Source organism: Thamnophis elegans, chromosome 7, assembly GCF_009769535.1.
Source record: "Thamnophis elegans isolate rThaEle1 chromosome 7, rThaEle1.pri, whole genome shotgun sequence".
NCBI lineage: Eukaryota > Metazoa > Chordata > Lepidosauria > Squamata > Colubridae > Thamnophis > Thamnophis elegans.
This window is the reverse complement of record NC_045547.1, coordinates 53,876,463-53,900,540: the sequence shown is the minus strand read 5'-3', so window position 1 is coordinate 53,900,540 and position 24,078 is coordinate 53,876,463. Positions and strand designations below refer to the sequence as shown.

The window sequence follows — 24,078 nt, the reverse complement described above, 5'->3', positions numbered from 1 at the left end:
GAAAGGTGATTTTGAGACTTTGCTACTTGTCAGCACCTCTCCATTTAATAATTAGGAAAGAAAGACCATGAGACTCCATACGTGGAAAATCAAATGTACTTTTACATAATTAAAAATGGTTAAAGAGCGGTTGCATAGCGAAGTCTGATTAATTAGGCGCGAAAGCAGTTGATATATAGAATAGCCCATTCCACACCCCCTGGCATCATAGGCCTATGCCAATCATAAGTCCTTCAAGTGTCAGGTGTGAGATAACTTCAAAAGGCATCACGAAGATGGAATGTCGGTGCCGTTAGTCAGGCGGGAAACAACCCACGCATGCGTAGTCTGAACCATCCAGTGAACTCCAGAACATTCCTCCAGCACATCGAGTAACCCCACCCAAATACCATGCCATCCCTCCCCGTTCATGGCAGCTGAAGCAACAGCAAAGCAGAAGCTGACAGTGCACTTGAACATTACTGTATTGATAAAATCCTCATCAGTCAATCGTAAAAGGTAGCTTTAATAGCTTATATCCTGTAACTATACCTTTAACCATCATTAGACACAACATCTGCATATCCCAGGGCCCTGGAAAAGATTCAGTGAGTGGACAAAAAATATCCAATCTAGTCTAGTCTAGTTGTAGCTAGCTAGGCAACAATAAGAATAATTAAGTACAAGGGACCAAAGACTGGATGTGTCAGCCTCTGTTTGCTGCTTGCTTTTTCGGCTATCATTGAAGGGGAGGGGAAATGGGTCATACATTGATATCTATACTTGTACACACGCTTTTAAACCGTGCTAGCCAGTGTTTCATGTCAACCTTCTGAAACCAGAACACACTTCTCTGTTCCGTGCCCCTTTGGCAGCTCCACCTGCCCCTCTTCTGATTGAGGAAGAGCACAATGTGAGATTAAAGAAATTTGGATTCTAGGAACCAGAGAACCGCATTCATAATCTTGTTTCATGGAGGCATTTTCCTCCCTCGCATGCTGAATGGGTCGATAAGTCCCATGCTGGGCTCTTCGGCTTCTACATAAATTCTACTCTGCCTACCCCAACAAGCCTTGACCTCAATTGATTCACTGATGGGCGGCCCCACGCACCCGCAAACAATTGCAAAGTTTCTTGGTGTTTGCTAATTTCTAATCGTCAATTTATATTCCTTCGTTCGCCAGAATTGCCCTCCCAATTATGAACCTCGCTAAATCAAAGGGGGAGGCCAAACCTAGGAACCGGGAGCAACCCTTGAATTGGACTATGGAATGTCAAGCATTGGCACACCGGGTGGTGGACTGATCATAAAAAATTTGGAGGCTTTAAGACTCCCCGAATGATCTCCCAAACAAATGAGATGGCACACATTTCAATAGTTTCAATTTCACTTTGAAGTATAGATCCAGGAGGGAAAAAATTTTATGGCTGATCTTTGTCCCGCTTCCTCAATATAACAGCTCAAAACTTAGTGTGGTCCACCCAGTCATCCCGGCAAACAAGCCTCGCTGCTCCGGTTGTTACCAGAAGCCAGAACAGTTCCAATTTGAAGGTCACAAAGGACCTCGTTTCTAAACTCAAGGAGGGCCTTGAGTCTGATGAATGGTTTAAACCAACATTTGGATGAGTGTACATAAAGAGATGGTCTAGCTTGGATTGGGGCTAAATTGTATGTTCCCGTGACCATTAGAAGTCTGGTTCTTCAACGTGCCCACGATTTACGCATGGCTGGTCACGTTGGTTTTGTGAAAACCCTGCATCTCATTAAAAGACAGTTTTGGTGGCCCTCATTAAAGAAGGACATTGAGTCTTATGTGGCCAGTTGCCCCACATGTACTGCCGCAAACGACCACCCTGGGAAACCCCAGGGTTTACTCCAAGGAGTGGCCTGTCCTGAGGCACCTTGGGAAGAAATATCTATGGACTTCATTATTGAATTACCAGAGAGTCAAGGAAATACTGTAATTTGGGTCTTTACAGACTTGTTTTCCAAACAAGTTCATTTATTCCTTGTTCCAAGATCCCATCTGCTAGATCCTTGGCTAAGTTGTTCATTACACATAATATCGTCTACATGGTGTTCCGGACCGGCATCATCATCTGATAGAGGGGGTCCAATTTACCTCCTTATTTTGGAAGGAATTTTGAAGTTGATAGGTTCTACCCAGTCCTAAGCTCCGCCCACCATCCTCAAACTAGTAACGGAACTTGTGAAAGGACTAATTCGGTTTAGATCAGTACCTCTGATATTTCATCAATGACCAGCAAGATAAGTTGGGTGGAGTTGTTGCCGTCCTGCTGAGGTAGCTTATAACAACTCAGTGCACAGTAGCACGGGATTTACCCTGTTCAAAATAGTGTTCGGTCATGATTTGTACCTATCCCCGAGATGCCACGGGGAAAACTACAAGTTCTGTCCCTCTCCGAGTAGAGTGACCAAATCCGAGAAATCTGGCCCTTGGCGTACCGAGCCTGGATGTGTCAGGTGCCTCGTCATTTATAATCAGAAAGAAACCACTCAACTCCATGTTTCAGAATTAAGTGTCTTTTACTGATTACAAATGATGAGAAGCAAAGCAAAGCTGAGTCTGAGTAAAAAGGTGCGAAAGCAATAGATATCATGTATGATTCAATCCCCTCCCCTTGGTACCCCAGTTCATAGTCCAATCATAATTCACACCAACTGTCAGGTGGGGGATGTCTTCAAAAACAGTGACATGCGGTGAGGTTTATGGCTGGTGAGGCACTGATGTCACACACACAACACACACACACACAAACGGAAGATGACACTGAAATTAAGACCCACCCACCCCCAAAAAAATTAGGGCAACACCTCCCCCCAACTGTTTATGATTAACCTCTCAACAAAATCTAACCCAATTTCCCCTTTTTAAAAAACTTGACAAGAGTTGGAGGCTTCATTTTCCATTCAACTGAGTAGGGCTCAGGACTAGGGTTTGATGCAAAAAGCGCCATTGAAAAGTATCATACCAAGATTCCAATATGGTTATTCTAATCAACAGGGGAAATGGGAGCCTCTTCAAAGGGAGGAGCTGAGAATAGCAGTGGCCTTCTTTTTGCTCTCATATTAAGGGAGACCTGCCTCTGACGCCAGTCCCAAACCAGCACAAGAGAACTGGAGGGCTTCAAATGTGGAAAACGCTCGGGGAGAGGAACTGGGGTCCGAGGGCTCACTTGCGTCTCAGAAAAAGCGAGAGGGAAGGAATAAGAGAACCACCACCGCCTCCAGCCTTTAGCTGCGCCTGAGGGCAGGATGCAAAGGGCCTGTCGCCACTGAGGGCCTTCCTCAGGGTCTTCCCACACCACATTCCCTCTGGTGCAGCTGCCACGTGCACCTCTGGTGTGGCAAAGCGGCCTCGTCCCAGCTTTTTCAATGCACCCTCCCTTGCTAATTCCGGGCTTCATGGCTCCAGGGCGGTCGATGGTCTCCGCCTTGCAGACACCTGCAGCTTTCTTTTCTGGCGTGCGGCGTTTAAGTCTCTCTCTCCCCCCAACTTCTCTCGCTCTCTGGCGCAACTCGCTTGCTTACCTCCTTTCTCTTTGCCCCTTTCATTAAACAAATACAGCTGATCCGCCCGGGCCTCTCCGCACGTGCCAGATGAATAAATCGCACGCCTCGACCGCAGTTGTCTTTCTGCCCCGCCGCTGTGTTTGCTTATTCTCCCTGCAGCTGTAGGGTTGCTAGAGAGAGAGAAATGACCCATAGGCTGGCTTGCTTAGGATTGTTAGTTGTGCAATCCCCCTTAGCCCCTTTGAAAGCCCCGGTTGTATGAATGGCCGGCCGGCCCGGAAGGCATGCCAGCACTTTAGAACATGTTTCGCTGAATGGTGGCATGCCAGCACTTAGAGTGCCAGCTCAGCCGCCATTCAGCGAAACATGTCCTGGTTTGTGGCCGGGTGGCGCGCTTGCACTTTAAAGTGCATGCCGCCCAGCCACAAACCAGGACATGTTTCGCTGAATGGCGCGCCGAGGCGGCATGGCTTTTAAAAAAAAGAAAAGAAAGAAAAATGAAAAATAAAAATAGATGTGCCAGCCTGCGGGCCAGCAGAGACAGGTTACAAAAAAAAACCACACACACCACACACACACATACACATAATAAAAACAAATTACAATTACTTACATTACAAATAATTTAATTCCTCCCCCCGGCCCCCTCCCTCTGACCCACATACCTTCCAGCTGCGTCAAAAATGCTAGATTTGGTCTAGCCAGGGCCAGGCAGGCTAGGCTAGTTGCTGCTAGAGTCACCATGTTGGATGACTCTGCTTAAATGTTTTAAAATAGCCTCTAAACAAGTGCCCTCTGCAGGAGAAGGAGGGAGAATCACGTGCCTCATTTGCATACAGATTTTTTTTGCTTTTTAACCCTTGGTTAACTCTTAAAATGAGAAAAATTCCTTATGCAAAGGAGACCCATAGTTCTCTAGCCTCCTCCTACTAACCGACTAAGCAGACTCAGAGTCACTATGACTTAGAGTCTGGGAGCAACTACCTTGGCCTTTTTAATTATTTTAAAATTGTTTCCTTTTCCTCAGGAGACTGGGTGAGGCCCCGCCTCCCCTGCCTCTAGTGACTGCACGTCACTGTTAGGGTCAGGGCTTATTTCTTTGATCCTTATTTTCTTTTGGGCCTTATATTCGGGGAGCTCTTATTATTTTTTAGGTGCAGGAGGTGACGAGCATGGTCACCCCGTGGCTGCTGTTGTGTTGCAGTATTTTTGGGGGAGGGCTTATTATCTGGGGAAGGCTTATTTGAGAGAAAACAGGGTACTGCTTCAGGTGTTGAGGAAGATACAAAGTCCTGGCTCTTGTTTTTTTGGCAGCTTCAAACATTGTTAATTGATGCTGTTGTAGTCTAAAAACATGCCAACCCACAAGCCTTTAAACTATGTATTCATTATTCATTTTTATAAATCCATATATAGAAATGAGAAAATACTCATGCAAGAATCACGAAATCTCCAGAACCATAAAGCCTACAAACTTGAAAGAATCAGACAGCGAAGAGGTTGGGGGAGCATCATAGGCCAGTCCTAGAGTTTGGGGAAGGCTTGGACTAGGGCGCTGCATTGGAAGCAGAGAGGGGGCCAGGACCATCTGGAAGTTATGTGCTGCCTCTGGAGTCTCCAGAGTCAGACAGCAGCGAGGCAGAGGAATAGACTCCCCTTTTCCCAGTGCGTGCATGCAGAGCTGCTAGAAGGCAAGAATAGTTAAGACAGAACAAACAACTCAGGAGTAAGGCTTGGAGGTGATTGGCCTCTCCCATAGGATATAAAGGAGGAGCAAAGGCACATGAGCCTTTGTAGGAAGCAACTTGGTTCATGCTGGTCAGTTTACCTTCTGAAGCTCCATTTTGACTCTTTGCTCCATGTGGCCAGTCGCCAAGCTAATTGCCAATTAAGTCTTTGGCAGCATGTCAAGGAAGATAAGGGTGGCTTTATCAGCCTTATCCCAAAGGACATTGGCAGCCTACTGTAGGACTCTTTACAACTATTTGGGACTCCTTACAGGCTGTGAAATGAACATAATTCACAGTCTTTGAAATAAAGAGAGGGTTTTAGGGGCTGTGTGTACTTTTTACTGTATCAGGAAGCCTAGGTCAAAACAAGGGGAGGCTTCTGTGGGGCAAGCCGGAGTGAGAGAAGGGGAGAGGAGAGGTTGATAGTAACTACTCATTAATTTTCAAGCTGCATCAATTTATCAAGCCCAATCACACAGTTTCGTAGTGGAGCTAGTATCAATTATAAGACATTAGAATCCATTGAACATTTATAGTGTTGGAAGACACAAATCGTTGGCACTCTTCAATCAAATATCCCATAAATAGTAGACAAACAATATAGCTACTTCTTTCATAGGCCTTTATGACAAAACTGAAAAATTTCTGACAGGAAAAAAGGAAATTTCAGCTTTTGGAAAAACAACTGCAAGTAACACTGCAACATGTCATAGAAAATGGTCACATAACCCCCAGTTTTCCATTAATGAAATTTGGTCAACAGATTTTTTCAGGGCCCGCTATTTCAAGTCAAATGTGCCTCTTTATATTCCAGAGACAACATTTCAAGTAATATTAGCTCCAGAAGGACAAGGTACATCAATTCCTTTGCATGTAGCCAATTCATAATTGAAACAAAGCAGAGTAGCACAGTACATTACTCTCCAGCATGGTATATTGCCATTTTGTTTGAATTAAAATAATATCTCTCTGCTATAATAAGAAATCTACCATTTTTTTACCAGCTTTACAGCTACGAGGCAGCAGTTGTTGGTACAATTTTTACAAACAGTGTATGTTAAGGACTCAAGCTTAATTACTATTAAAATAGGAAAACACTTGTTTGAAAATGCCATTTGGGAGGGAAAATGGAATGGTGGACTAAAACTGTTCCATGCAGTTGAGACTGTAGAAGGGAAGGGGACACAGTGTGTCAGCCAGCAGTAGCATAAAATGAATGGGTTCCTACCCAGGGTAAGAAGGAATCATCTCTTCAGTGTGAAAATAAATAAAAAGCCAGACTCAATGAACAACTGAAGGGGAAGTTTACTACTAAACCTAGAACAGCCGTGAGTATCATATTATCAAAAACAAACATTTAATTACCTTACTATTTTTTTAACAAAGCTGTAGACTGCTTTGCTATTCATTTATTTTTGTAAGGCTTTGCTCTTCTATTTTTATTAGTACAGGTCTCATAGAAATTTGAATTTGGCAAATTTTAATCTATTAGCATTCAAAAATACTGAGACTTTACAAATATAAAAATAGTTTAGCTGTTTTAAAAATAATCATGTTGATTAGAACTGGCCCTCTTACTGCAATCACAGCAATTGAATTGTTGCCTTATAACCCTTTATGATTCTCAAGAAAATTCAGGCTGACTGTTCCCATTGTATATACAACAGCACACTTAAAATATATCCTGGAATTAAGCATCGGCCATGCTTCTTCCTTCACAGACTTAAAAGAAGACTGACAGGCCATAGCAAGACTAGGGGTACAATTTATCTTTAATATTTACTAAATAATTTCACAATATCAAAGAGTCAATTTTACTATTCCAAATATACTCCCATGACCATAACAAACAACCAGATTATTGGATGAACTGAAACTGTTAGCATGTTTGTGTCATGTCACTTCTGAAGTAGTTGTTAGTATAGTACATTGCTTCAGTATCTTCCCAGGTATTGAAAATGCAGAAAGTGTCCTGCTTTTTGCTGAGAAGCCAACTGTTATAGCTAGAAGTAACAAAACCCAACTTCTCCTTCAGTGCAGGATAAAATCTTTACTAGCTTCTCTATATGTCTACTCAAATCCAAGCCTCAGTACTCCAATGGAGTTATGCTCAAGTGATTTATATGCACAACCAAATTAGCCTTAAACTGTCCTTTTGAGTTTAGTAGCAGTTAAGACTTTGTAAATGATTTTCAAAACTAGAAGATTTCCACTAGATAGATCTCCATGCATTAAAACTGGAATATATAAGGAAATTATTCAAAACACTATAACATACACATCATCAATTTACTGGCTTTCTTATCTATTCTACCAGAATGAATCGAAGGAGGATTGAGATTTGAAACTCTTTCTGGGAACAAGTGTCACTTGTTCCTTGTACAGCAGTTAAATAATAGTTAGTTTCCCCCCCTTTTTCCTCTTCCTTCACATCCTGATAGGGAAATTGTATATTCTGTTTTCTGCACTTACTCGGGAAGGATTGATTTTAATCAAGGCAATTGTAATCAATTAATTAAAGAAGAAATATGACAAAATAACAAACTAATACACATTTTCCCACTTAAAAGTAGTACATCTAGTGAATAAACTATGTCAATTTAAATTAAGTATGAATTGTATCCTCTTAAACATTTGGAAGACTTTTTCTATTTACCCAGAGGGAACAGTTTTAGGAGTATTTCCAACAATGTGTAAGCTTACAAAAATATAAAATATACAGATAATCCACTATAATCACAATGGAGCCCAAAAATTTAGTCAGAAGTCATTGCAGTCACAAGTCCAGACACTGCGTGTCCAGGTGATGGTTTTTGCCATTTTCTGACCATAGAATGCTGCAACCTGTTATAATTGCAAACCAGTGCTCAAATGTGATCACATGACTTATAATTTTGAAGATGAAGCCGTAAGTAGCTTTTAAAAGTCCCCCTTTATTTTGAATGGTTATTAAGAAATCAGTTGTAAGTCTAGGACAACCTGCAGGGATCCCGATGCTAGAGAGGCTTAACATTTTTTTAATTCAATGTGCATAATAATTAATTCAGACATTAATTTTAGAGCTATGACTACATCTCAATGTACTGTACTTAACAAAAACTTAGTATCTTCCATTTTTATTCATCTATTTTATTCATTTATTCATTTTTATAATTGATTTGCATTGTTCAGTTTAAAGAATTTCAAAATCTACTAATAGTAACATTCAAAAGCTCCAAAAGTGGTAGTTTGATATAATAGTCAGAACACCAGGCTAGAAACTAAGAGACTGAGAGTTCTAGTCTTAGGCACAAAGCCTTGGGTGACCTTGGGCCGGTTACTCTCTTTCAAGCCCTATGAAAGAGGCAATGGTAAACCACCTCCAAAATCTTACAAAATAAACGTAGATTCAGGCTGTCATCAGGAGTCTACACTAGCTCAAAGGAACATGTGTACACACACAAAACTCTAAAGTTGTAAATGATACATTATCTTGAAAGTTTTACCAATTAAATATGTTTAGAAAAATGTTTTATTGAAGACTGAGTCTAGTAGATGCTTTATAGGTAATGGCATTAAGTAACTGAGGTAGGACAGATTTCTACTTGATGTAAAAACACTGAAAAATTACAGATTAGGAGCTTCTGTACTTATAATTTTGCTATCCTGCCTATTTTTCCGTGATCCTAAATAGGGATGTTTTGTCCAGAAAACATAGCAGTCCATGTAAAGTGAAATTAATGTTTCATATATTTTCAAAGCCAATCTTATTTCCACTATACAATCTCTCCTCATGAATGAAATAGTAGTAGTCAACCTAGACTATTGCAATTGCTTGCAAAAAAAATAAGCCAATAGAACTTCTAATTAATGACCTTAATAAAACTAATATCATAATTAAAGGTTGTTTCACAAAGAAAATTTTCTTAAACGTTTGATCCAAGAATTTAAAGCTATCCCATTTTTCAAGTCAAAAATATTTTTTAAAAAAGTTTGAGATAAACTTAATTTTATTGTAACCCAAGCTATGGAGAGAAGTTTGATGTAGTTGTAGGACATCAGGCTAGAAACCAAGAGACAGTTAAGTTCTAATCCCGCCTTAGGTACAAAACCAGCTGAGCCAGTCACTTTCTCTCAGCCCTAGGAAAGAGGCAATGGCAAGTACTCTTGAAAAACCTTGCCAAGAAAACTGCAGGGATCTCTTGTTAATGGTCAATAGTGCAAAGAGGCATATATCATAAAATATAACACTTTAGTGATTATCCCTTGTTTATTGGGAGTAATTTTAGCCAAATACAAGGTCTTGAATAAACTATGATATACCTTAATTCTTTAAGAAAATATCTCCTCCTGATAGCCAATGAACAAATTTCAGTTCCTACAGGTTCCCCAACTAACAGTTTAAGTTTATTTACTCCTAGTTCAACAATATTGTTTCAAGTTTAATCAAGGTAATAAGTATATAAAGATCACATAAGAAATTTGTAAACAAAAACATTCTGGCGGTTTAGCAATCAAACTTTTATATAAATTAGCTATATTTATTAGCTTATCAAAATCAAAGGATTGGTTGTTTTAAAACATAACCAAATGCATAGATTTTTATCTATTAACTAAAAGACGTTTTCACACATTAAAATATAATAATCAGCTTCAGGAAGTAAGATTACTTCTAAGCAGATCAATCCTATGCTTACCTATATAGTTCAACTTATTTAATTGCTTAGCTTTTATACACAAAACATTACAATTTATTTAATTAAGTGTACAAAAAATTGACTCACAGCCAAGTCCTCCAAAATAGCATTTCAAGTTTTTAACAAGGTTACATAAATAGGGTATGCTTTTGCTACTATAAAAAGATGCTTTATCAATGGCATTTTACCACCTAAGTGAATAAAATGCCTACAAAAACTAGAAGATATCTTTAAGATGCATATAGAAATTCTAGGAAAAGGTGCATATTGTTAAAACAATCTTCTGTATATTTCCCTGGAGTAAACTCTACTGAAGCCAGCACCATTAACATACCTGGTAGTAGCACATAGGAGCAAACTTCATAGGTTCATTATTAATAAGCAAGCATATTTAAAAGCAGTCACCAAACACCCCAAAACAGACTCTGAACAGCCTATACCTCAGAATAAAATCAGAGACGCTTAAAACAGATAAATTGCAAGCAGAAAGTAGGAGATATTTCATAAAACAATGAAAAGTAGATACTGTTTCTTACTAGGAAAGCAGGCGCAGTGGCTTTCTTATAAGACTGAGGCAAAGTATCTGTGATCCATATATTTCTGTAAATTATAACAAGGATAACACTGGTAGAAATTAATATATTTCTTAGCCAATATTCCAAATTAGCTTTTATTTTCATACTAACACCAAATCAAGTAAAATTTACATCCTCTCATACAATCCAAGGCTCTTCATAACCTTTCATTTTAATTTTTATAGGATATTAAAAATCTTCATAGGCTAAGATATTAGGTGGATTTCATACCATTTAGACAGACTCTATTTCCCAACAATATAGCAGCTTCCATTTTTCCCCATTACAAATTATTATCTATGGTGGAGATATAATGATTAGCACTGTAATAAGCAAAGATCTCAAGGGTTTTATGTTTATTTTATTTTTAAAAAACCAAATCTTTAAAAATGCTACCGACAAAGAGAAATGAGATTCTTACACATTCTTATACTTATTACATCTTACAAGGCTGCCAACATTGCAACTTGGAGAGCATCATTCTAACAAAGCAATATATTTAGAAAGGAGCAGTAAATCCCAAAGAAACAGAGATTGGTTCCAAACGCGACATCCTGATTAATGACACAGTCTAAAACCGCTATCCAGCCTTTAGAAAAGAAAGACGCAGCTTTGCAAAGGAAGAGAACTAGGAGGAAAAGTTACACAGGCTGAGTTAGTTAAAAAAGGAGGCAAAATAACCCGAGGCACGAAAGAAAACAAGCCATAAAATAGCACAAGAGAGTTGCTAATTTCGTTCCATCGTTTGACCCAACCGGGTAAAGACCTACGTCGCGGCGGAAGGGGAGGAAGCCGCCGATCGCGAGGTTGGCGAATTTCTGACGGGTTGAGAAAATTCCACAAGGCAAAGGAAAAAAGGCATCCAAAAGAAAAAGGGAAACAAAGCAAAGAAGCCGCCAACCCAAATGACTCCCAAGCGAGAATAAGCCCTATTGAAGACCGGCGGGAGCACAACTGATTGCTCGCAATCCTCCCAGTGGTTCTCGCTTGCTAGCTCCGCCTGCCTTTTACGTAAAGCTCCGTTGAAGGGCCAGGCGGCAGCGCTTACAAAGCAACTCTCATCCCTCCCTCCGTCGCTTAGTGAACTGGCCACCGCCTTCTGCTCCCCTGCCGCCCCCTTAAGCAGAGCCGGTCTCTGCTGACAGCTGTACGGGTACAAAATGGGGCTCTCTTCCCGTGGGCGCCGCCATTTTGTGGAGAGCCGCCCCAAGCGGTCCTTGGCGTGGGCTCCGCCGCTGCAGCGTCCTCGGCTCGGGGATGCGGGTAGCAATAACGCAGGTGCGCTGGAAGGGCTGCTGGGGTCTTTGGAATGATTGGATTAAAATGACCCCCCCCCAGGGAATCCCCAGCTGACACTTACGTAAGGGACGTGCGCAATTGCTGTGCTCAGCCACGGAAACCTTCCTACTCGGGTTCTACGCAATTTGCCTATCCTCGCCTTCGCTGCCGCAGCCGCCGCCACCGCTAGAGTACACATACACTGAAAGTGACTGGCGCTGGTGAGAGAGGGAGACCCCGCTAGTTTTTGAGTCATTCGAGGACTGTCGACGACTCTCCCGGAATGATCGAGCTTCCGTTTTTATCTGACACTGGTCACTTTACAGTATTAGGTTGATGTTGAGCATTTCTGTAGGTCTTATTTCGTTAAAAAGCGGAGGTACCTCCGCCCGAATACTGTCGCTGTCAGCCTCTGCTTTGCTGCTACAGAAAGTTCTGTGGGAGAAATTTCTACAACTTTTCATGTAGAAATTATACAAGAATTTATAGCATTTTTTTAAAAAGCTGGCATGTGTTCCTAAAGGGGTTTCGCTACAATTATATGTCGCAGGCAATTCTTACTAAACATCTTATTACCTCACTTTCTCTCGTTTTAATATAAAACTGCAATGGGATGAAAAATCATGGACTTTTGACTTAATTTCCTAAAGAAATGCAATCTAAATTTTGAAGGGAATATTGGTATGTTTGCAGGGTCCTTGGTGCTCTCGGAGCTTGTTTTCTTGCAGATGTTTCATTACCCAGGTAATGAAACCAGGTAACCTCATCGGTGCTAGTAAAGAGTGCTGTTGTTGTGTAATGAAACATCTGCAAGAAAACAAACAAGCTCAGAGAGCACCAAGGACCCCTCGTGTCAACCCTGAACTACAAATACCGGTATTCTCATTTATTATTAGTATCTTTGCCCGGATCTCTTGAGATCACAAACTACTGCAATTAGTTTTAAACCAAGTTGTAGTTAACAAAGTGTCAAATTAATAGCATGGCGATGGCGGGCTGAGTTTTCAGTTCACCACATAGAGAAAAGTGTTCCCAGTTTCAAATACCCGCCTACAATTTTGTTTAAATGCATCCTCATCCATGTTACCCTGAATAAATTAAAAAGTTAAGAACTTTTTAGCAAACAGCCTTGTAGAATGCAATCATTTTATGGCAGATCTCCTACTTTAAATAGAAAAAGCCATAATTTTAAAGTATGCATTATTGTAATTTGAATTATCAGGCTAACAACTGTATATTAGCCTTCATTCATAACTGTTTATCCAAAATCATTTATGATTAAGGTCCCTTTTAATTTATTTATAATGCTCTAAGACACGGGTGTCAAACTAGTGGCATCATGTTGCCGTCATGTGACATTTTGCAATGTTTTTACCCTTCATGGAGCTGGGCCAGGTATGACCTGCGCATGATGCATCCAGCCCGCGGGATGTCAGTTTGACACCTGCTCTAAGAGAACAAAAGCATTCTTCAATTCCATACATACAGGTTAAGAATTCTAATTTGAGCCACTATTGTGATTATTTTTCTCCTTATTCATATTCTCCTTCAGATCAATTATACTATTCCTATATATTGCCACATTGAAGTCAGTGAAGTAATTGAAACTGAATCCTAGGCTGTTGTGTATGAGATTAAAACTTTACAGATTTTTCCTTCCTTTCCAATCACTTATCATTCTGAAAAACAGTTTCCCTCATTGTACATTATCACACAATATAATTGCTATAAAGATGAGGCATCTATAGCCTTCTGAAAGTTGCTGAGTCCAAGCCAATATGGCCATAGCAAGGGATGCTAGGAGATGTAGTTTAGCAGGAGAGGGAGGGAGGGAGAGAGAATGCATTGAACTCCTTCCCTGCTATAATTCCTCTGATACTTATCTTTTATGGCCCCCAAATCTCTCTTCTGCTTATAAAGAATATGATTAGGTATGCAACATTCAAGATGCACAACATCTTTGGATTAAGAAACCTTGAGCTTTGACTATAATTTTTACCAATATCTATATGACTACTGGACACTTATAGCATGCATTGCCTCAAAAAATAATTTACCACTGTCTAAGGCAGTGTTTTTCAACCTTTTTGTGCAAAGGCACACTTTTTTCATGAAAAAAATCACGAGGCACACCACCATTAGAAAATGTTAAAATTTTTTTAACTCTGTGCCTATATTGACTATATATAAAGTGTTTTTCCCACGGCACAACCTTACACTATGTCACAGCACACTAGTGTGCCGCGGCACAGTGGTTGAAAAACACTGGTCTAAGGGACAGATTCTGCCTTCTACAGTACTCTACAATATTAGAAGCATTCAAAGTGTTTAATCTTTTTACTTCCCATTGCGGAGGTAGAACTGCAGAACAGATTTCCTTTATATGAATTAGTGTTCACTGCCAGGATGAGATTAAAATTGATAGGCTTCATCATTATGCTCTATCAAATGTATTTGGTTTAATTTATAGACAATTTCTAAATATATTTTATAACTTTTTAATTGTGAAATGTATTTTAGTGAGTCTCAAGAAATCACATTTATTAAACTTTTTAATATCTCTTATGAACCACTCATAATTCTAGGAGTCAGAATTATCCAATGATTACTTTAGATGATTTGTGAAAATAAATATGTATTATAAATAACTTCACTAAAATTTTACCTTTTACATTTTCTAAAATCTATTAGAGAAGGATATTTATTACTATTTAAAGAAACACAGTGGCTATATTTTTTCAAAAATACCTAGTCCTCTTTTTATCTTTCAGTAAGTATTCAATCTGTTTAAAGTTTGGAAGAACGGAACATTTCCTCTGCCCCTAACCCTGGAACAACCGGTAGTAGCCCTTCCTCTCTCTCTCCTGCCTTTTCTCTTTCCGCCCGGCTTTGTGTGAAGTTTGCGGCACATTGCAGATGAGCCCTTAGCCGCGAGAGAAGCCTATTGTTCCCCGCCAGGAACTGCTCGTTGGCAGGCCTTGCTTTTGCCATTTCGAAGCTGCTTTTCGCAGTGCCTCGACTGACCGCCGGGGTTCGCTGTGTTGCGCACTCGCCCAGGCAGAAGCACGGCTGCCTCAGATCTTTTTGTCTGAAGAGAGAAGCGAATCTTGCTGCTGCCGCCGCCGCCACCGCTGTACAGTGTGTGTATATATGTGTGCGCGCGCGCGAGTGTATGTGAGAGAGCGAAGGACGGGAGATTTCATGGATTCGCGTCTGTAATACACACACACTGTCAGTATCTCACCCCAGCCTCCCCAACCCCCACCCTACCACAACACTAACCCAATTCATTGTGCGATTCAGCAGCACCATGTTGAGTCTCATGTGCAGGCTGGTTCGGTTGGGCTTGTGGTGTTGAGAGCAGCAGGCAGGCAGGCAGGCGGCGGCGACGGCGAGAATTACCGAGAGGTGCCCCTCTCCCTCCCTGTGTGTTGTGTGGAGACAGGACTTGCAATTGCCACTCTCCGGCTTCTCTTATTCCTTTTAAACTTTTTTCCTTTTTTTTTCAACCAAGCCCCTCTCCATGGCTGATCCCCGGCCGAGTACAGGAACCTGGATCTCTTGAAGGCGAGGAGGAGCCGCGGATTGTTGTTGTTTTTCTATTGGATTTTTTTTAAGGAGACAAAACCCAAATCTTTTAATCCGAGGGGGGAAAATGGCAAACTCGGGCCGAAAAAACCAACCAGACCATCGGAGAAAAGGACTGGCTTTTCTGGACGAGCTGCGGCAGTTTCACCACAGCAGAGGGTAAGGAAAATGGGGAGATGGAAGGGGATGGCGGCGAGGGAGGCTGTTTAAACGGACCGATTTTTAACTTCCAGCCCCTGCCCTGAAGGACGAAGCGGCCCCCCGCGAGGGGAGGAAAGGGGGGCAGAGTTGACAAGTTGTTTGTCTTCCTCTCTCTCTCTTTCACCAGGTCTCCTTTCAAGAAGATCCCCGTGGTGGGTGGAAAGGAGCTGGATCTTCACGCTCTCTACACCCGAGTCACCACTTTAGGCGGATTTGGGAAGGTGAGTGGAAGTTTCCTTCGGCTTTCCCTCCCACTAACCTCCCCTCCAAACTCTCTTCCGACCCTGGGGAAAGGCGGTTGGCGGGGGGTCGGGATCGGTCGTTCCTCAGCCGGCTTGGGAAGGAGGGAAATGGAAGAGGGAAGCAGGCAAGGTTGGTTGGCGGCTCGGCCTTGTTGGGAAGAGCCGAAAAGGGGAGATTCGGGGATGCCGGAGACCGCTTCTCGCGACCCTTCCCTCTGCCCTCGGTGTTCGGCTCCTTCCCTCCTTTCCTGGGGAGAAGGCGAGTGGAGGAGGTTGTGTTTGGGGCAGTTTCTCCCGTGTGTGTGTGTGTGTGGTGTGTGTGTGTGTGTGTGTGTGTGTGTACGCGCGCGCGCGCCTCGCACTGAGTGCAGTTTTAGTGGAACTCAAAATTAGCGGGCATGTTTAACATCGATAATCGGCACGGAGCATGGGCTAGGAAATGGTCCTGGCTGCCATGGGGCGGCCTTGGCGCTGTCCACGGAGCCCCTTCCGGGGAGAAATAACAAAAGGGGCAGCCAAGACGATGTGTAATCAAATAGCCATCTTTAGGCTTCAAGACTAGGGAGAGAAATGTAGGCCTCAAAAGAAAGGCCTCTCTGTATCTGTGGAGCTTGCGGAGGGGGGGGGGGGAGGCTCAGCGGGACGGTTCTCCTGCACCCTCAGCTGACGGGGACGGCCCCCACCGAGGCTTCCTTGGCTCATTTTCAACTTCTTTGGATTTTAACGGACCGCGGGAGGATTTAAAAGCGGACAACAGAGGAACTCCCGATTGGTTATTGTCCAGGCAGCGAAGACAAAAACAAACCTCTCCACAGAATAAAATCCGTTCACGTTCTCACTCCTCTATTTAAAAAATGTAAAACACAAGGGGAAGAGCAATATTGTATCGCAGGTGACTGTCAGTAAGAATAGAAAATCCAGATCCTATCATTTTTAAAATCTTTATCATATTTGTTTGTTTCATGGCAGCCCTTTTGATGGTGGCAATCAAATGGTGGTGTGTGTCTGTGTGTAGATTTGTGCATCTCTCTGTGTGTGTTTTTGACAGGTATCTGAGAAGAATCAGTGGGGAGAAATAGTGGAAGCATTTAACTTTCCCAGAAGTTGTTCTAACGCTGCCTTCGCTTTAAAACAGTATTACTTGCGGTAAGTGCCAACAGGTCTCTTGAAGCAGTGGCATTAAGCTTTGAATGGTATTTCAATGTATATCAAGGTACAAAATATCTTTACTTTCTAAACATATTAAAATTGTGTTCTCTTGCCAGCTGAAAGGCTTCTGTGTTTGAAGTTTTTGAATTGCTTTCTATGTCTACCAGAATTAAAGTTCAGGTGCACAAACAGCTGTTGTAAGCTTTTATTAATAATACTAATTAATATTAGTATTTTAATTGCTTTCCTAAGAAAATATAAGCTGGGTTTTAAAAACTTCATTTGAATAAGGAAATGGAATTCTTGTTCTTTGGAGACTGGCATACTGTTATTTTAAAGGCTGTATGTACACATTGTTATCAAGAGTATTGCTGGTCAGATGTTGGTTTAGTTGCATTCTAAATATAAAAATTTTAAAAAACATTCTTCAAATTATTTCTGAAATTATTTTAAATATTCAATTACAATATTAATCAATTGGTCTTGTACCCTTCTTCAGAGACTTCATTTAAAAAAAGAATTGTCATGGTGATTTTCTTCTGTTTTTTTAAACACTGAAAATATATTTACAAATTATATGGTAGTTTATACTAGAAGATGTGTTACTGTACTTTAGTTTAGAAATCCAGTTCTATCAATTGTGACTTGTTTTAAAAAAGAGTTTTGGAAGTTTATAACATAAATATGAGACCTTATCTCCCACTCTTGTCAATTTAAGAAAGAGCTGCAGTCTTTTATGAAATGCAGGTTCTAATAATTTGAAATCAATCTGCTGAAAAATTATTATTCTGATAGAGAAAATACAATTATATTGGTACAGTTATTATTGGTTGTCCTAGATTGACTTCCAGTTGGAAGCTGCAGAGTTCACAGCCATAGTGTAGAAACAGTTATTGAATTATCATAAAGTCTGGAAATTCTTATGTAGAATTACTTAGGTGTGCACATATATAATTTTTGTGTATTTACTTTTTGCAGTTTTGTACTTTTATTTCTAAACAGCCTAAATAATATTAAAGAACTTTATCCATGTTTAAAATATTTTTTAGTAATCAGTGCTGATCAGTAAATAGACCCACATGATTTATGCTATTAGAGAGATTGAATATCAAGATGCCTTTTTAGGAGTTTCAAACCTAGAATAAAATTGAACCATTACAATTGTAATTTTATACCCAGTTATCTAAACCGAGACAATAAGCATCCTTGACTGAGAGTTCACTTGCTTGTCTTTTGTTTAATCTAGGCGATTCATTTTATACTTTCTTCTCTCTAAAATGTAGTTTGAAAATCCAGTTTTGTACTTTGGTTTTTAAATAGATCTAGCTTAAAATATTTGGTCCCAGTGTTTTCATAGTGGTTTTTATATATTGGGAATATATCAAGAACATATTTTAATGTTATAATAGTCTAACAATAATTTTGAATGAGTTTTGTTGTTTCAGATTCTTCTTTAATCAAAGCAGACAGATGCACTGAATTCTTGGAATTTTCATATAGTGTGATAGTGAAGCAAACTGTTAGAACAATATTAGAAATAAAATGGCTTTTAATATTGTTCTTTGCAAGAGTATTTATAAGGAAACTTCAGAACTCCTAAATGGAGAAAGCTGTAAAGAGGGAGAAATATTATTCATGAATTTATTTAATAAATTTAACTATATTTTAAACCTTTTAAGGAAGAACTTGAACAATCTTTCATTTTCATGTGTTTGAATAATTGTAGTAATGTAAACTTTATATTGTTGATACTTGTATCGTAGTGATCAACCTAGATTCTAAAGCTTGCTTTTCCCATCTCAATTCCTAATCACATATTTATTTTATTGATTAGAGGTTTACCTGTATTATATAAATCTGTAATTATTTTTCAAGTTACACAGATATACAATGGCTTCTTTTCACCCAATTCTCAGGTAAACAATTGTGCTTTATTTTAAGAAAGGATCTTTGAGGTTGTAAAGTGCCTTTCAGGAAGAGAACCCTATTCTTAAACTGAACATATTACATTATTTTATTTATTTATTTTTAAACTTATCTCCTCTTTCTTCAATGACTCACTTTTCATTTTATATTGGCAAGAGCAACTATGTACAATATATTGGATTGAGAAAAAAAGATTTTCCCAAAGTCACCTGGTGTGCTTTAGGGTAGATAGGGACTTCATTGACCTAGTCCAACACTTTAACTATCATATCACACTGGCTGTCTTTCCAGATAGTGGGTTTTGCTAAGTGTCACAGATAAATATACTTAACATCTGCAAGCCACAGGGCAAAAATACCAAATTTATAGTGATATAATGCTAGCAACATTATTCATAAGCATTTTTTATTTATCTTCACATCACATTTTTGTTCGTTGTTCATCTTGGGATAGTGTAGTGAATGAATGACATAACAAAAATGCTTTTCATTTCCATCTAATCGTTTTGATGGATCTCTAAATAGATATTAGCGTGGCTATTGATACATGTTTTTAAATTACTCTTTGATGATAGAAGTATAACTGGCATTATTGATGCTTGGAATGTTTTGGTATGATGTACATTTTCCCATGGAAGCATAGGCTAGGATAAGTGAAAATGTCAAAATGAACAAATTAGGTATTCTATATATTCATGTCTTGAGTACCTTTTAATATTGTATTATATAACTATAGTGTGTTAAATTAATATTTATGGTAGACTAGGATTATAGCCAGCATGATTCAATAAGAGAATACTAAATTTGTAGTTTAGTTATTTATCAAATTTATATTTTGTTGAACTGTGAATCAAATATAATAGTTATAAACAAGCTGGTGTATTTAAAATAGAGTTTCATAGTTGCTGACTTGTTATTTATTAGTTATTATTTTTTCATGACTGCCATTCCCCTTTAATCTTAGAAGTAGACTTTTCAATGTGTGCTATATCTCTTAAGTAAAAAATATCAGAATTATTTCAGAAAGATATTCTGCTATTTTACTGGCTTGAGACATGCTATGGAACTGAGATCATTTATGAGAGGACTATATAATTGAGAGTTTTCTGTTTATCAGCAACCTGAGGGATGCTGTTTCCCGTTAGATCGCACAGGGTCGGCCTTCTCCGGGTTCCGTCTACCAGCCAATGCCATCTGGCTACCACCCGGGGGAGGGCCTTCTCTGTAGCAGCTCCGGCCCTTTGGAATGAACTCCCCGCGGAGACTCGGACCCTCACCTCTCTCGAGGCCTTCCAGAAAGCCGTCAAAACCTGGCTGTGCCGGCAGGCCTGGGGTTGATGAGTTCCCCTCCCCTCTCGACTTGTATGGCTGTATGACTCTTGTATATTTTAATTACGTGTATTGTGTTTGTATCCCCTTTTCCCCTTTCGAGTTGTTCGCCGCCCTGAGTCCCTCCCGGAGAAGGGCAGCATACAAATAAACTAAATCTAATCAAATTAAGTGAGCAAATAAGCAATGATAAAATGGCTAGGATCTCTTATTTCTACTTTGTATTTCCCATTCCAAATAATAGAAGATATAAATACCGTGAGTATTTTAAAATGTGTGAATGGCTTTAGCAATCTATATGTTATGCTTTGATAAAGAAGTGACATTCTTGGTTCTGGAGTGCTGGGGAAATAATTTTTGTGGGCAGTGAGGAATTTTTACAGCTGGTTCTAAAACAAATTGAAATATAATGAAGGTTATTTAATTGGTAATAATACTCAAGGTTTCCCCCTTTAGGAACTAAGAGGGTCATGGACCAGAAACCAGATCTTCACAGTGGTAGCCCCTCTGCTTTGAAATACATTACCCCAGAAAGGTGTCTAGCCCCATCATTGCTGACATTTTACAGAGCTGTGAAAATATTTTTTTCAATCAGGTTTTTAAAGCTTAATGGTGATGGAGCTGTGTCTGTTCCTTTTATGTATTGACAGGAGGTATGATATTTTATTTTTCATTGAGAGGGTTTTATTTATTGATTGTTTTTATATTTTTGAACACCACAAATCTGGTTATATGGCCAGTATAGAAATACTTTTCAAGGGGCATACAGGCTCAGTGGTTAAAGATACTGAGCTTGTCAGCTGGAAAGCTGACAGCCCTGATTGGAGACAGCGGGGTGAGCTCTAGTTACTTGCGCCAGCTCTTGTCCACCTAGCTAGAAAGCATGCAAATGTGAATAGAAATGCCCACTTCGGAGGGAAGGTAACAGCATTTGGACAATGCTGGCTCCCTTGCCTAAGAAACTGAGATGAGCTTTTGTGGTAATTAATTCTTTACTTTGTAAAGTGTCACAAGATTCTTCAGGTTTTTGATCAGGCACATTTACTCCTAGACATGCTTCAGAAATAGTCTATATATTTTCTGCTAATTTTGCTTGCATTAGACATGTTGAGTGGCTTTTCTAATTGGCTATATTGGGCTATTGTTTCTAGTATCTCTGCAAACATGGACTAAGAAAAAGATTTTACAGATTCTTTACTTTGTTGCCGCAGTGTTGGTGTCCCGCAAGCACTTTGGTTGTCAGTGAGGAATAGGTTTAAGATGAATAGGTATTGCTATTTGATCCTGATAGTTCTTTTATCTATTAATTTTGTAAAATGATACTTCTAAAAAGATGAATTTATAGATATGTTGCAGCACTTTTTGCCTGTATTTTACAGGTTAAAAAGTGCAATTTTGTTGTGTTTCATATATATTTTCTAAGGCAGAGGTTGTTCCTATATTAACATTCTGGCCTGTTGAATTTTGTCTACTTGAATATCAAAAATGCTTGTGTACAAATATTTGTCAGGGTTCTGAATAGATAGATATAGATAGATATAGATCATTACTTGAGTGTAGATGTATTAATAACTCATGATGTGAAGGTAATTGTTAATTGTCCTTTTACGTAGACCAATTAGGAAGTATTGTATAGAACAGATGAAACCAAAGTTGACTGACATTGCGCAATAGATAATTTAGGAATATTACTAATTCCTTATTATTGGTTCAAAATAGTAGTTTGTTACCAGAAGCGTCTGTAGTATACTGATGGATTTCAATTATAGTTTTCTAGACAACAGAGTTCACATAAAATAATGCACATGGATCTAAATATGTATAATATTGCTGTGCACTTACAAATACAATTTGTTTTCAATTTAAAGTAGAAGAAACGTGGAAATTCTGAAATACATTTCTTCTAGGGATAATATTAATTAATATCCTATTGTCTGTAATATTTGGGATGTTATATATAGTTCTACATCCATAGTTACTAAACTAGATTTCCATGGAAGTTATTTTAAGTTATGTTTGTTGTCAAAAAAATTGTTGCGTCTTTTAAAAAGTTTATTTTGGCAATAGTTAAAAGTATACATTTTTAACAGAATGAATGTCTTAATAAATCTGCTCAAAAATGAATGGCTAAAAAATTCAAAGAAACTATTTTAATTTTAAAATAGTTTTAGGTACTTTCTATTTTTTTTGATCCATTCCCGCATTTAACAACTTTTCCTTACTTTCTGTCTGTGTGTGGTGGCTCTTGATGCACTGACTCCAGCCTCAGTCCACTCCTTGTGAAAGTCCCCAACACTTTTGAATGGCCTTTTCCTGGCAATCCTCTCCAGGCTGCGGTCATCCCTGCTGCTTATGAACCATTTTCTTCCACACTTTTCCCTTCCACATAACTTTCTATTAATGTGTTTTGATACAGCACTTTGGGAACATCCAACTTCTTTTGCAATTACCTTTTGAGGCTTTCCCTCCTTTATGGAGGGTGCCAATGATGGTTTTCTGCACAACTGTCAGGTCAGCAGTCTTTCCCATGATTGTGATTCCTACAGAACCAGACTGAGAGACCATTTAAAGGCTCAGGAACCCTTTGCAGGTTGCAGGTATTATGGCTTAATTAGCTGATTAGAGTGGGACACTGAGCCTAGAATATTGCACCTTTTCACAATATTCTAATTTTCTGAGATTGTGGATTTGGGGTTTTCATGAGCTGTAAGCCATAATTATAACAGTTATGACAAACCACGGCTTGAACTATCTTGCTTTGCATGTAATGAGTCTCATATATTAGTTTTATCTTTTAAGTTGCATTACTGAAATAAATGAACTTTTGCACGATATTCCAATTTTTCGAGTTTCACCTGTATAATCTTGAGAGTGAAGTGGGTTATATCAACTATATGGACAATGCAGATGGCTGTACAGTCAAATGTTCGATTTATAGGGCAGGAGGAAAAAATCTCCCATGCATGCACTTGGAGAAGAGTATGGTCCATTTTGTTGACTTTCATATAATCCCAATTACATTTACCAACCCCTGCAGTCATACCTATCAATAGGCGAGTTAGTTATCTGGGTTTTCTGGTCATATAATATCCCACTTTATCTATTCCTATCTATATTCGAGATGTTGGAAACCTACCTATAACTTTTATTGGAAATCGAGTAGCAAAAGAGAGTAGATGTGACAGTTACATTAACCATATATGATAGATATATTACTCAAATGATCAGTATAACTGAAAATAGCACACAGTGTAAAAGTAGACAAATTCCGGTCCTCTTCAACTAGGGTGGATGCCATGTAAAAGCTCATATATGAGCCATGAGATAATGTAAGTTCTCCATATCTCTTTATGAGGTTAAAGAGATGTACCATTTTGAAAGATGGGACAGATCCTTGTCTCAGCTTTGAGAGAGCAGAAGTCTGAAAGAAATAGTGCAACAAAGAGATCTGTCTGTTAATTCTATATAAGAAACTGGAGTATTTTTAATTGAAAAACATCAATAGATTTTGGAACCATGTTTCCGGAACATCTTACATCAACAGTTATCTTGGGTTTTTGCAGAATAGTTTATTCATTTACCTCATTGTTTCTACACTTTGGTGGATAAGGCATTATCTATTACAGTGATGGTGAACCTTTTTTGGCTTGCGTGCCATAAGTGGGGGGAGCGCAGGGGGGTCGTGTGTGGGCGTGACGCACCCATAATGCAATGCATGATCCCCCCAGTGCGCATGGGCGCACTACAGGTGCTCACCCCATTTTTTTGCATGCTTTTTTCGCCCAGTGGCTTTATAGGAGCCTGGGGAGGGCGAAAATAGCCTTGCCCCGCCCCGCCGGAGGCTTCAGGGACCTTCAGGAGGCTTCCCTGA

General features: G+C 39.5%; 1 protein-coding gene and 1 long non-coding RNA gene across 5 annotated transcripts in view; one reads left to right on the top strand and one right to left on the bottom strand.

Moving 5' to 3' along the window:
* Positions 1–2,742: 2,742 nt before the first annotated feature.
* Positions 2,743–12,749, bottom strand: LOC116511347. Its single transcript, XR_004255739.1, has 3 exons — positions 11,856–12,749; positions 10,457–10,520; positions 2,743–3,684 (listed from the first exon to the last, which is right to left on the bottom strand). It is a non-coding gene; the product is annotated as an uncharacterized LOC116511347 (long non-coding RNA).
* The window catches only part of ARID2 (AT-rich interaction domain 2), a 171,756-nt gene continuing 158,403 nt past the window's right edge, over positions 10,726–24,078 (top strand). Inside the window, exons 1-4 of one of the 4 annotated variants that reach the window (XM_032221274.1) lie at positions 10,726–11,773; positions 15,288–15,520; positions 15,690–15,783; positions 16,853–16,950. In XM_032221274.1, coding sequence (XP_032077165.1) covers positions 15,429–15,520; positions 15,690–15,783; positions 16,853–16,950 — 284 coding nt within the window. In that variant the 5' untranslated portion in view covers positions 10,726–11,773; positions 15,288–15,428. Of the gene's footprint in view, positions 11,774–14,724; positions 15,521–15,689; positions 15,784–15,879; positions 15,935–16,852; positions 16,951–24,078 lie in introns of those variants that run through there. The other 3 variants (XM_032221275.1, XM_032221273.1, XM_032221276.1) reach the window with 3 other exon arrangements.